Source organism: Ochotona princeps, chromosome 19, assembly GCF_030435755.1.
Source record: "Ochotona princeps isolate mOchPri1 chromosome 19, mOchPri1.hap1, whole genome shotgun sequence".
Taxonomy (NCBI): Eukaryota; Metazoa; Chordata; class Mammalia; order Lagomorpha; family Ochotonidae; genus Ochotona; species Ochotona princeps.
The window spans coordinates 35,015,532-35,030,234 of NC_080850.1; the positions used below are offsets into that span (position 1 = coordinate 35,015,532).

At 44.8% G+C, this 14,703-nt stretch overlaps 1 protein-coding gene across 4 annotated transcripts in view; it reads right to left on the reverse strand.

The window, feature by feature from the left end:
- Window positions 1–4,106: 4,106 nt before the first annotated feature.
- The window catches only part of PCBD2 (pterin-4 alpha-carbinolamine dehydratase 2), a 44,813-nt gene continuing 34,216 nt past the window's right edge, over window positions 4,107–14,703 (reverse strand). For 3 of the 4 annotated variants that reach the window (XM_058677602.1, XM_004586626.3, XM_058677603.1), the window contains 2 exons: window positions 5,423–5,503; window positions 4,107–4,304 (listed from right to left, as the gene is read on the reverse strand). In XM_058677602.1, coding sequence (XP_058533585.1) covers window positions 4,203–4,304; window positions 5,423–5,503 — 183 coding nt within the window. In that variant the 3' untranslated portion in view covers window positions 4,107–4,202. Of the gene's footprint in view, window positions 4,305–5,422; window positions 5,504–6,054; window positions 6,175–14,703 lie in introns of all 4 variants that reach the window. The other variant, XM_058677601.1, reaches the window with a different exon arrangement.

Genomic DNA, 14,703 nt, shown 5'->3' on the forward strand with positions numbered 1-14,703 from the left:
TGGCAAGTGAACCAGCAAGTAGATCTCTCTCTCTTTCTCTCTCTCTCTCTCTCTCTCTCTCTCTCTCTCTCTGTAACTCTTTCAAAAATAAAATAAATCTTTCAGGGTCCGGCGCAGTAGCCTAGCGACTGAAGTCTCCACCTTGCATGTGCTGGCATCCCATATGAACATCAGTTCATACCTGGCTGCTCTACTTTCTATCCAGCTCTCTGCTTTCCCTGAGAAAGCAGTCGAGTATGGCCCAAAGCCTTGGGAACCTGTACTCGCGTGGCTTCTGACTTCAGATCAGCTCAGCTGGGTGTTGTGGCCACTTGGGGAGTGAACCAGTGGACAGGAAGATCTTTCTGTCTCTCTCTCTCTCTGTAAACCTGACTTTATAATAAAAAAATCATTAAATACATAAATTTTTAAAATAAAATTGTAAAACTTATAAATTTTATTAATCCTTATTTGTGCTTGTTTTTTTTCTCACTTTCCTCCTAACATGGATTTCGAGGCAAATCAGGAGAGAGGAAGTTGGGCAGCCCAGGGCTGACCTGGTCGATGTTCTGCATACCCACATGCTTGGGCTATGAGGGGTAGGCAGCCACTCCAGGTCCCCTCTATTCCTTATATTCTAAAAGACCACTCCTTGTAGGAGGACACTCTGGCAGGCAACTCAGGATGCACTGAGTGCGGACAGAATATCGGATGTATCTGTCTTCTCCATTTAATCAACAGCAAAGCTCTCAGAACCACTTTAACACCCCAGGACTCATACGGCAGCCACATCCTCCCACTCCGCTCTGTCCCTTAGAGAGCAGCTTTGGGGCCCGGCAGCGTGGCCTAGTGGCTAAAGTCCTCACCTTGAACACGCTGAGACCTCATATGGGCACCGGTTCTAATCCCAGCAGCTCCACTTCCCATCCAGCTCCCTGCTTGTGGCCTGAGAAAGCAGGTCGAGGACGGCCCAACGCTTTGGGACCCTGCCCCTGCGTGGGAGACCCGGAAGAGGTTCCTGGTTCCCGGCTTCAGATCAGCACAGCACCGGCCGTTGCGATCACTTGGGGAGTGAAACATCGGACGAAAGATCTTCCTCTGTTTCTCCTCCTCTCTGTATATCTGACTTTGTAATAAAAATAAATAAATTTTAAAAAAAAAAGAGAGAGAGAGCAGCTTTGACTCCTGCTGCCACCTCTGCTCTCACACCACCTGTTGTTTTGGGACCTCCTGCCCCATGTCCCCACAGCAGCCTCCCACCACAGCTGCCCCAAAAGAGCCTTGAACCAGTTCTCCACCTCCATCCACACCTGGCCCATGCCTGGAGCACACAGAAGGTCCTGAGTGATGATGTGCTGTACAGACTTACAAATGGCATCATGGCTGAGCCTGGTGGGATGACATCCCTGGGAAGCCCAGCTGCACACATCTGGAATTGCCCACTTTCAGTGCCAAAGCACACTTTTAAGGAGAAACAGACAATAAGAAACCTAGGGCATTCTTCCATGATGACGGCAGGCTGAAGGAGGACCACCACTGAAGTCCCTGACCAAGACGCGCCTTCTAAGGATGGAACTCCAGCTGGGTGAGTGGACAGGAACCAGGTGTTGGCCAATCCAGGGCCGACTGGAATCATCTGTTCCTTCTGGTGACAGTGAGCAACACAGGCAGCTCAGAAAGACACACCAAAAGGGCTACATCTCCTGTCCTTGCAGCATCAGCGCCCACTCTACCTGCATGGACCAGAGAGGCAGCAGCAGCAGGTACGGTGTGTGGTGGTCTTGTGGCCAGTCACTTCTTCACCAGTTCCATGTCATTGGTGTGGAGAGTGGAGCTCCTGCATTACAGCCAAACCCTGGCATGGTTTTTGAGGGCTCACAGGAAATTGTACAACAGAGAGGGTTTCAGAGTTCAGGTGCATTTTGGAATGCTGCGGAACACCACACACCCAGAGGCTCCATCGTAACACAAGTAGTCCAAGGGTTCAGCACACTGCTGGAGGTCAGGCTGTGTCAAATATGGCACACATGCTGTTGCTTTATGACTGTGAAGAACCATGCTTTATTTACTATATCTCACCAACACCAGAAAGCCCCCATCATTTCAGAACATGTGCTAACTTTACCACGAAAAGGAAGCTGTCCAATGCAGACCATCTGTCACAGGGGGAGGTCATGCAGCAAGGTCTCGGTGGTGTCTGCTTCATTCTTCTCTGTCCTGCCGGTCACTAAGGAAGAAAATGGAGAAAGGCTGCTTCCCACCCCACCCCAAGAGAAAACACTGTCATCACTTGAACATCTAGAACAGATGAGGCCCTGGGGCCTTCAACGTGGACAACGTCTCTATTAACATGAAAGATCAGTTACTCCGAGCAAGTAGGATTCCTTCCATTAGAATCTACCACAGGCTTGTAATACGTCATCTTCAACCTGCAGTGAGGTCCAGGTCCCAGCACATGCCACACCCTTTAATGGGATCTTATGCCAAACCTTCACGGACGTGAAATCAGTTACCATGTGTCCAGGACCTCTGCCTGGCTGAGGAGCCACATCCTGCTTTTTCTGCTTTGTACATGTGACATGCCTGCCAACACAGCTGTCAGGTCTAGCTGCTAAGACCATTTAACACTGGGAGGAAGGATTTCACTCGGGTAGAGCAACAACACGTGACATGACAACAGGAGGGAGCCGATGAACCCCTGCAGAAGGGAGAGCATCCCACAGGATGAGCATCCCTGGTATCCTACCAAGTCAGGTTTCGGGAATCTGGCTCCTCTGCACGGAGAAGGAGTGAGGATACACCATAACTGGCTGGGAAGCAACAACATCAGTGCCCAGACATGTTCTTGACCTGCAGGGCAATCTGGTTAAGCATGCCAGGTGGTACCAAAAACCCACGGTTTATTTTGTTAGGTGTGATAATAGCATGGCGGCTTACACAGGAAAATGACTGTGCTTCTTAAAGAAGCTTACTGAAGGCTATAGAGGTAAGATGACATGCCACCTGGGGTTTGCTTTGAAACACTTTAGCAAAATAAAAAGGGGAATTATGTAGAATAGCACCAGCCATGCTGGCAGTTACTACACAAGCACCCAGGCGATGAGCATGGAAGGGCTCAGTATATCACTTGCTGTACTTTGCAGCAGGTTCCAATTTGTTCATGCCTAAAATATTCATCTAAAAAATCTGAAGCACTGAAAAATGCTTTGGTAAGATTTGTAACAAAGAGCGTCTAACACCACACAGCTTTGCCTTTTCCTTTGACCAAAAAAAAAAAAAAAATGCAGAAGTAGAAGTGCTAGCATCAGGGCTCCGTGCCCTACATCCCAGTGGCTCCTCCTGCCTGGCCCCTGCACACGCAGACCTTGGCACCAGCTGTCCACACCAGCCTCTCCTGGCAGGCAGAGCCAGCCAGGCTCTAGCTTCTGAGAGCCCAACTACTGTGTGATGCTTCCACGTGGGCTCCCAGGTCCGAGCTGGGGCTGGTGGCAACACCGTGACTCTCAAGGCTCCTGAAGGGAGGTGCATCCCAAGGATACCCCTGTGGAATCCTGAAGCTGCAAACCCTCCGGCTGGGGAGGGGGGGGTCACAACGTGGAAACACTGAAAGCAACAGCAGGCAGTTCCTCCCCTCATCGCTGAGCTAGTCCCTGGGACATTCAGTCCTCCCAGCACCACCTTATCTCCCAGAAGCCAGGGGTGAGACACTTGTCTGCCGCTTCAGTTCCCTGTCAGAAAAGTAAAATAAGCCACGAGAGCTCCTCCAACATCCGTGACTTACGTCACCTCATTAATTACTTAAGCAGAATCATCAGCTACAGTTTGAACCTTAGCTTCACAAGAATTGTTGCATGTAAAGTTAAAAAACCCACCACCTGCAGGGTTCTTGATTCTTTTTCCACCTCACCACTGTTCTGCAACAAAGCTCATTTGTACCGTGAATGTCTGGGTTATAAAGCATGTGAACGCATCCCTATAGCACTTCTTATCTTACAGGATGCCATTTTTTGGTATTTCCCAAACCACCTGGGTTACAGCATCTCCTGTAAGGGACTAGATAGGGTGAGAAATGCCTCACAGTTGAGTTTTACACTTCAGCGCTGATCTTAACAAATGTCATACAGAGGTTCTAAATTTACAGTTTAATCAATCCATGTAAAATTGCCTCTCAACTACACGGCAGCTAACATATGCCTAAGACTTTACATGCATTCTGGAAGGAATCACACAGAGGCAGAAGTGGCTGCTTTGTCGATGAACTTGGCCAGCTTCACATCTCTCTGGGTAAGTCCGCCGCAGTCATGCGAGGTGAGCGTTATCTGGACCTGAGAGAAAAGAAGGCCATGTTTAAGGTGCTGAATCATGGGTCGGGCTGCACTCTGCTCCTTGTGTGGCTCAGAAATGAGCCTACTATACAATGTTTGTATCTATGACATGAGAGGACTAAACACATCAAAAAATATGACACTGTAAGTGAACAGACACAGCACTGCCAAAACCCAGCTGACTAATGGGTCAGGCTGCACTCTGCTCCTCCTGTGGCTCAGAAATGAGCCTACTATGCAACATTTGTATCTATGACATGAGAGGTCTAAACACTTCAGAAAATATGACATTCTACGTGAACAGACAAAGCACTGCCAAAACCCAGCCGACTGGAAAGGCACTGCCAGCTTCAGGCCAGGCCAAGCAGCTGCCCAGGGACAAAAAGCTCCCTCTCTTATGAGAGACAACTCAGCTGCCTGAACACTGGGGAGGGCTGGAGATTCAGAGTCCATTTTAACACCTACCACTTTAATGACATCAACTCTTTCAGTTCACTAAGAAAAAATCAAACTATCAAACATGGTACCATGATGCTAGAAAATTCGAAAAGCACATTTCCAAATAAGTGGGTGGGATGCGGAGCAAGGAACAAAGTGCTCTCTATCTTGACAAATCAACTAAATGAAAACTCTGCACCAAGGCAGGAAAGCAAAGCTCACTAGTATCAAGCTGCTCTGAATCAAGCCAATAACACTCACTCGTTCTTCCAAGAGAATAACCTCAGGGGTGTGGGGATGAAAGGGGGCTCCACAGAGCAGCAGCATCAAGGGGTGCTCTGGTCTCAAAGAACACATACGGCCACACCGATCTGATGTGCTTCCCTTCCTTCAACAACCTCCCTTCAAGTGGGCCGGTACACCTGAAATGCTTGCCTCCCTGGACAGCCTCTCTTGGCTCTACTCTCCCCATCACCTCCAGTGGGAGACCGGCACGAAGACGAAGAGCTGCCATGCCGCACTCAGCAGCAGACCTCCAATCTGTCACTGACAGAAGAGAAACAGTAAAGAGCGGGCTCTTAACATGGTGACACCAAGCTGTGCCACCCAAAAAGGGAGAAAGAAGCTTCTTAATCCCCATACTTGAGATGGCCCCAGAAGCACACCATGCAGTTAGTTACCTTGTTGTACATGTTGAACCACTCCGGGTGATGGTTCATCTTCTCTGCTTGCAGGGCAACGCGGGTCATGAAGCCAAATGCCTGCATCAGAGCAAGTTGGGAGTGATTACTGGCACTGCGCCTGCCAAGGCTGGTGGGGCAATCCCACCACAGCTAGGGTCACGTGCTGGGGGCAGCCAGGAGCCTCCACCAGCACAGCACTGCTCGCTGCGGGGCCCAGCGACCATGTAGCAGGGCTGTGACCTGTTGCTCTGCCAGGAAGAACACTCAGGCTCAAATAAACAAACCAGGAAATTGGTCTCACCCAGTGACCTGTCTGGGCTCTTTAACTGTCCTCAGGACAAGACTCTATCCTTGACAGCACAGGAATAATTTCCCCTCAGCCCAGTGGCCTCAAAACCCGGCAGCCCCAAAGCCACGAGCCACTCTGCTTGCAGCCTTGCTCCTGCTGCTCTCGGGGACTGGGCCGCTGGCTGGGGCATCACCCAGGGGAGTAAGGTGGAGGTCTGTGAATGCACCCTGACCACATACCCTGGCTAGAACAGGCACCTCCCCAGTCTGCCTCTCCAGATGCAAGGCCACCCAGAGCAGAACACAGAGCACTTCCTGCCGGCGTGGGGTCTCCTCACTACCCCTGCTCTGCTCAGCAGAAGTAAGAAATGACAGAGACCCTGCGTCGGACTGAAGACAAGGGGATGCCAACCCAGCCCGGGCTCCGAGTGCAGCCCCACATGGAACAGGAAAGCAGGATCCTATTAAGCAGAAGATAAATGTTAAAATTTTTCATTTTTTTTCTCCTTGCTCTCTCATCTGGATGAGGGTAAGCTGCCAACAGGGGAGTGCGTGTCTTGTGTCCAGCAGGCAGAACACCTGGTGTGTGAGGGCAGTGGTACACTTGTGATAAAGCTACAGCAGCATGCCAGGGCAACATCATGGAGGCTCAGCCAGCCCCACCACTGCCCCTCCCCCTAGAAAAAGCAGCAAGATGTTAGCTGGGCTACACTTTTTGAGTCAACAGCTGTTATTAGAGAGCACTTCCTAGTCCACACGGGAAATGGGGAAGGTGCCCCTAAAACTACTTCTGCATTGGTCATTGTATCTAGGCCAAGTGGTTTGGGGATAAAGATTTTGACACCGAAGGCCTCAAGGTGTTTCCTGTTAGGAAAAAGGGACAAAATACACGTAACCATCCATGGAATTATCTGTGGAAAAGACCAACATTCACTCTCCCAGGCCTTCTCCCCCGTAGTGAGAGGGACAGGTGGGATGTGGAAATCCGTCTTGGTTATCTGACCACTGAGTCAGCACCTTCAGCAATGTGTGGTAAGATCACAAGGACTCGGCTTGGTCACCAGCACCCTGCAGGATTCATCACCATGACTGCCGGGCACTGATGCTCACAGTAATCACAGCGGGGCCCTTGGAACAGGAGCCATGCATTCAAGCCCTGCCTCTGCCACATGGTGCCATGTAACTCCACTCTAAGCCTGCATTTTTGTCTCAGCAAACAGGAGGAACACTAAACAGTTCACATAATCATTCTAATCGAAGACGAGAAAAATGCGTCTGCAGGAGCCTGGCATGTGCCAAGTGGCACAGGGCACTTACAGGACACCATGAAGGCTGGGACACTATCTCTCAGCTGTGAGGCTTTAAGCCTCCACGTGCTCTCTTTCAGAATCACCCTTCCCTATGCCTGCATCTCAGGAGTAAAAACACCCCTGCCACACACACAAGTCGAACACACAGGTAACACCCTGATGCATACAGCCTGGGAGAAAACAGCTTCTCCATTGCAAAAGCTTTTGTGACCACATCGCTGCCCAACTTCTTAAGCCCTATGGTCACGGCGTCTTCTCACATGGCAACCCACAAGTCCAAAGCAGCACCTAAACGCTTCCCAAGAGTCACATGGAACAAGGGGAAGACCTGAACACAATCACGAGAGCTGCTTTCATCTCTGACCGCTGTAAACACAGCAGCAGAATCAGTGCCCCCCAGAGAGAAGACTTCCAGGAGAAAACCCACGGCTCGAGGTGCAGCGTCCAAAAATAAAAAAAATCTATCACATCTATCACACCCACACACAATCCACTAAGATGCACGGACCTGCGGAAAATCCAAATCTGAATATGCCTCGGTTTTGTGTATTTTTCTCCAACTGTCACATAATATTCATGTTGAACAAAATATCACAAAGCCTGATAAATCATGGACACAGGATTCATTCCTAATTGTTCCCTAGGGAAAAGAACAGTCAATCTGCTCAGAGAGCACAGACAATTCCATAATCCTCCTTCCATTTAATGGAACCAGATAATCCTCAAAATATTTATTTTTAAATCTACAAATTAAAAACATCCACAACAATACACACTCAAATTAAAGTAAAAGAACCACTGCAAGGAATACAGATGAAAGGGAAACAGCAAAACTTCAAAGGGAATTCTGATTATCTGGAAAACTATGAAGAAGCAATGGGGCCAACTGGCTGACCTAGCAGATGGTGAGCAGCATCTGTCCCGTCTTTCCAACAGTTACTTTACGGCCCTGGCTATCTGCTTGCTAGGATTCCAGTTGCAGACTAAAGCCCTTGCAGAGGCAGGGCCAGTGTTAGGGTGCAATGGGTTCCCAGAGCTGCATCAGCACCATTTCATGTCCCAGTTGCTCCACTTCTGACCCAGCTCCCTGCAGAAGCGGGGAAAGCAGCACCTCCTGACACCGACACGGGATGCTAGGGCAGACTTCCTGGAGGCTCTTGCCTTCAGCCTGGTGCAGCTGCTGAAGCCATTTAGGGAGTGAACCAGCAAAAGAAAGTTCTGTCTCTCCCTACCTCCCTCCTTCTCTATAACTCAAGCTTTCACATAAATAAATATTAAAAAAAAAAAAAAAAACCTTTTATGTACCTAAGAAGTCAAGCTTTCAGAAATCATTCCACGGAAGCAAGCTAGAAACAGTTCAAAGCAAAACATCACTATCAACCCAGTAAACAACTTACAGAACAGGATCAAGAAAATGTTCAGAATCAAGTAGAAATCAACAAGACATCAGCAGAATTTGAAGACAGTAAGTACAAAAGGGGACACAATGAAGATCTAACTCAAAGGAAACCGCTAAAACTACAGAGAGCAAAAACAGCCAAAAAACCTAGAGCTACAATTCAACAAAAATTCCAGAAACAAAAAACTTAAATCTCAAGGCTGTAAGAATTCAATCATGTTGACACATTAGAGGGGAGTAAGTGATGTCAAAATCCTTTACGGCATCTAGTCTTAAAGACAAACGCACTTAAAGGGTGAGCAAGAATCTGCTGATTTTAAACTTCCACATGCCAACAGTCAAGACTATGTCAGCAGAGTAATACCTACTAAGCCTTCAGGAAATTAAAGTGAAAACAAAGAATTTTAAGCCCAGCTAAAACACTACTAAACATTAAATGCAACAAACATTTAGGAAAAGTAGGGTGTGATACCCATTCTTACTTTTGAGGAAACTATTAAAGAGCAAACTCTAATTAACTAAGAGATGAATGGAGGAACTATACTAAAGGTACTTGCAGTGAACAATAAACCCACTCACCTCTGGGAGTACATGGAAAACAATTGCAGGAATGACAGCTGCAAAATGGAATGTAAATGGAATCAACTACCAAAGGGGCTAAAAGAGAGAAAGAAATACAGAAGGTAGATGCCAAAGTTGAAAGATCAAGGATTAGAAATACAAGTATATTTAAATGTACAACACATAAACACTGGAACTGCTGTAATTAAACAGTGAGGGATATAGAATGAAGCACAAGTATAACCTGGATATTGCTGATAAGGCGATCACAAATGCTGCCTAAGAAAACAGAACTAAATCTTTTGCATAAATTTGTAGGAATTACAGTACTCACAAGAGTAACAACAAAAAACCTGCATCATGACTTAAAATAAGGGAAAGAGAGGACATTTGGCCTAGCAGTTAAGACTTTTCTAGACACCCACATTTCACTAAGAGTGCCCATGTTTAATCTGTGGCTCCAGATCCTTATTCCAGCTTCTTGCAAATTCATACCCGGGGAAGCACTGGGAATGACTCAAGTGCCTGGGTTCCTGCCACCTGTGAAGACCTGGACTGAATTCTCAGGTCAAGAAATCAAAACCTGCAGCTCTCAGCAGGTACTTGGGAAGTGAACTAGTTGATGGAAGTTTTCCTTCTGTCTCTCTGACTTAGAAATAAAAACAGTAACAAAACAAGGGAGAAAAGAGTACAATGGTTCTATCATGGTTTCAAAGAATGAATATATGTCTCTACTCAATAAAATTTGAGAATGCAACTTTTAAAATGTCCACCAAATACAGAAACTGAACATATCACTCTACAGAGAAAATCTCAATCAATTCCAAAAATTAGAAACACTCTTATAAAATAGAAAGCTGACATAAAAGCAAAAAAATCTTTTTAAAAAAGTTTTTGAATCAGAGCTGGCATTGCGATGCAGCAGATTAAGCCTATGATGCCAACATCTGTTATGAACACTGGTGTGTGCCCCTGCTGATCCACTTGTAACCCAGCTTTGGGCTAATGTGCCTGGGAAGGTAGCAGCAGATGGTCCAAGTCCTTGGATCCTGTCACTCAAATCTAAATAGATGCTAATATTGAAAATAAAATATCTGATGGTGGCTAGCATTGCCATTGAACAGGTTTAACTGTTACTTGCAACACCAGCATCTCATATGGGCACCTGTCTTGAGTCCCACCTGCTCTACTTCCAACCTAGCTCCCTTCCAATGCACTTGGGAAGGCAGGAGATAATGGCTCAAGGCCTTGGGCCCCTGTCACCCATGTAGAAGATCTGCAGGGAGTTCCTAGTTCCTGGTTTTGGTCTGCTGACACCTGGCTATTTTGGCCATTTGGGAAGTGAACCAGAGGATGTAAGATCTCTCTAATATTTTGCCTTGAAAATAAATAATCTTTCTTAAATTACAATATCAAGGATGAAATATCAGAATCAATAATCTCTAAAAATTAATAAAATTACAAGAATAAAAGTAGAGCAACCAACCCAAGAAAAGAAATAACAACAAAATAAACTTAAGGGAAATACCAGGAATGGATGTATATAATGAGAAAAGCAGATGTAGATGAATTAGAAATATGGTGGAGGTAGTATATCCAGAAGCTGGTTACTCAAAAAAGTACATGTTATAAGTAACTGGCTGTTACACCAAAAAACAAGCAAGCAAGACAGCAGGATGGCATAAATAAACAGAGGCAAGGTGGACAATCACAGATCCAAAGGAAATTTTTTAATACAAATTTAATAAATTTAACAGTTTTAACAAATGTATACTTGAAATAGTTTTCTGCGTAAAATTATTAAAACAGAATCAGGAAGAGAAAAATACCTAAATAATCAAATATAATAAAAGAGAGATGTGCTTAGAGTGACAACAAGGAGCCGGCACTGTGGCACAGCAAGCTAAGCCTATGTCTATTGTGCCACATCCCATATGGGCACCAATTTGCATCCTGGCAATCCTTCCAATCCAGCTCCCTTCTAATGCGCCTTGAAAAGCAGCAGAAGATGGCCCAAGTCCTTGGGATCACACTGCACCCATGTGGTGAAGGACCGGGAAGAAACTCCAGAAGAAACTCCAGGCTTTGGAGTTAGGCTTTGGCCTAACCCAGTCCTACTCATTGTAGTCATTTGGGAAGTGAGCCATTAGATGGATGATTCTCTCTCTCTCTCGTCACTTCTCCTCTCTCTGTAACTTTGCCTTTCAAATAACTTAAAAAAATATATTTTTAAAATAAATAAATAAGATTGACAGCAAAGTAGACCCATGCAGTCCATGTCACAGGTTGAAATCCATGAATCCTCGGGGACTCTACCCAAGCTTCTTGGGGAACTGAACATCCCCACTAATCCAACCGCCACAGAGCACAGAACTAGAAAGATCACTCACAAACTGTGTTCTAATAACCCATCATAAATTGTCTCCAACATTCCACAAAGACATCACGTACAACAAAACCACAGACTGATCTTTTGTTAGTTAAAATCTTAAACAAAATGAAGAATAAAGGTCATGACCAAATAAGATGCACTTTCAGAATGAAAAGATGGCTCAACTTCAAGGAATATACTAATATAACTAGCCATAAGAAAACATCAAAAAAGGAAAACCAGGCAATGACTTCCACAGACTCCAAAACACACCTGTTTAATCAGTATCTATTATTTATTAAAATGTTTCATTAGAGACAACCAGATGGACACTTCCTTAAAATGACCGAACCAAATAGTCTCAGTCCAAAGGCAGCATTATTCTTACTAATACTAGAAGATGTCTCATCAAAGAATAAGACGCCACCAGAAGTTTCTAACTTTCATACACAAACAATAACTAATTAGAAAGAAAAACACTGAAAGATCCCCTTTAAAATAGTACCAAAAATGATTAAGGAGGCCTGGCATGATGACTCCATGGCTAAATCCTTGTCTTGCATGTGCCAGGATCCCACAGGGGTGCCAGTTCATGTCCTGGCTGTTCCACTTCCCATTCAGCTCCCTGCTTGTGGCCTGAGAAAGCAGTAGAGGACGGCCCAAAGCCTTGGAAGAAGCTCTTGGCTTTAGATTGGCTCACGTCTGGCCATTGCATTCACTTGGGGAGTGAACCAGCAAATGGAAGATCTTTCTCTTCGTCTCTCCTCTCTGTAAATCTGTCTTTCCGATAAAAAAATAAATAAATATTTTAAAAAGTAATTAAGGAACAAAATAAGACATTCTGTGTGCAGAAAACCTTGAACCACTATTTAAAAAAAAACAAACAGATCTTATCACCACTGCAAAGTTCTTTTTTGGGGACAGGCATTGGTCCCAGCAGTCAAGGCACCACTTGAGACACTCCCATCCCATTACAGAGATCCCCAAGATTAAACCTTGGCTCCCCTCCCCATTCCAGCTTCTTGCTAATGAGGCTCAGGTAGCTGTGTTACTGCCACTCACAAGGCAGACCTGGTTCAATTTCCCAGATCCTGGTTTCAGACTGGCCCAGCCTTGGTTATTGCTGGTGTCTGGGGAATGAACATGCAGAAAGGAGTTTCTCTCTCTCTCTCTCTCTCTCTCTCTCTCTGCCCTTCAAACAAGTAAATGAAAAAGTGTAAAATAGTATTTCCTATATGGCAGTCAAGACAAACTAACAAAATCAAAACACAAATAACATCTGTAGTATAAAAATGTATTCCCTTAAGCATATCAAGCATTCATATATTAACAAAAACAGGCTAACCCCACAACAGTTTTTTTTTTAAGATTTATTTTATTTTTATTGGAAAGTCAGATATACAGAAAGGAGAAGACAGAAAGGAAGATCTTCTGTCCAATGATTCACTCCCCAACTGTCCTCAATGGCTGGAACTGAGCCCATCTGAAGCCAGGAACCTCTTCCTCCTCCAGGTCTCCCAAGAAGGTGCAGGGTCACAAGGCTTCGGGCCGTCCTCGACTGCTTTCCCACAACAAGCAGGGAGCTGGATGGGAAGTGGGGCTGCCAGTATTAGAACTGGTGTCCATATCCCAGAGTGTGCAAGGTGAGGACTTAAGCCACTAAGCTACCGTACCAGGTCTCATGATTTTTTTTTTTAAGCACAAATTTAGACTATGTAAATCTATTGGTTTGGCAAAGATCTCTTTTTTTGGTTATTATTCATCTTATTTTTATTTTTTACATAGTTAAGAGGGATGTACAACCACGTGGTCTTCTGGCAAAGATCTAAGTTGGTGAAAAAGAGATGAAGAAGGACTCTCATTCACTGCTGATGCATAAAAATTGATTTTAAAATCTCCGCGGAAGACACTCTGATTATATTTATCATCAGATTCCCCATGCCTTGGGGAAAAATGTCCACAACTTTAGGCTAAAAAACTCCACTTCTAGGCATCTGTCATGTGGACACATTCCTACGTAAATTCAAAAAATGATCACTGTGGCACTGTTTGTACAGCTACAGACACCAAACAGCCAGATGCTAGCACAGGGGGCACATTAAACAGAAAAGAGCACCTGACATGGAAACACAGCCAAGAGACACTAGCAAATGGACAAAAGATGCATGGCAGTGGTCCCTGTACAAAATACGAAGAAATTACCTGCATACACACATTAATGTTTCTACAACATGAACTAACAGTGAATGATGGGGGGGGGGGGGGGCGGGCATGGGGAGTGGCTGGTCACCAGGAACAGGAAAAGAATTGCTCTACAGGTGGGTACCTTGCAACTCTGTAGCATACCTATATTCGACCCATTTTTTTAACTTAATCTGTTTCTGGGGAAAAAAAAAGAGAGAAAGAAAGAAAGAAAAGAAAAAGTCATGCAAATGAGGTTCCCACCATCAAGAGAGTTGGGACCATGCGGTGCATGTAACCTGTTTCATATTAAAATATTTTGGCTCAGGTTAACTTCTTAACATATGCCTACCTGTTGAGGTGGGTTTTTAGTGCCAATTTACAGCATAGTTTGTCTATGAGCCATGTTCTGTTGAGCCACGGCCATTTCAAACAAACATATGGCCAACAAATAACATATAATGGCTGATAATAGTTTCAGTCTTTCCTCTACTGCAAATTACAAACATTTTATGAACAAGTCAATGAATGCATGATGAAGTATGACTTTTTAAGTCACTCTGCCATTTTAAGGAATGTAAGCATTACAATCACTGTAAATTGGGCCAATGAAGTTTGTCATTTGGAAATCTCCAAACCATCAGCAATTAAAGATTTTTCCATGAACCCCAAACCAAGTGTTCTTTGGGAACTTTAATTTCTCTTAAGGTCCCTTTTGTTTCTTTTTATTCCATGAAGCTATCAAAGACTATCAGATGCGCAAAACCAAAACAAAAAACCCAGTATCAATCTGTGAAATGTGTAGCAGCACCCTGAACTGGAAATGCTGCTTCAGTCCAGACAGCATGTACGATTTATTAAAGTTCTAAGACTTAACTTCTAGCACATATTTACAATACAAATCTTTCATTACTCAGAGCAATTCTCTTTGATATATGTTCCTTAAATCAGCTGCCTTTCATATTTTGATTATAGACCATTTTAATTATGCAGTAAAGAAGAACATATCTCCCACTAAGAAAATGAGCACCAGCTACTCCAAACTAATTTCCCCAGTACAATCTCCATTAAGCCACTAAATACTTCCTTTACTAATTCAATGAATTAGAACTCTATTGTTTATGAATCACCTTTATGTTTGTAGGCCTATAACCCTTCTTTTATAAAA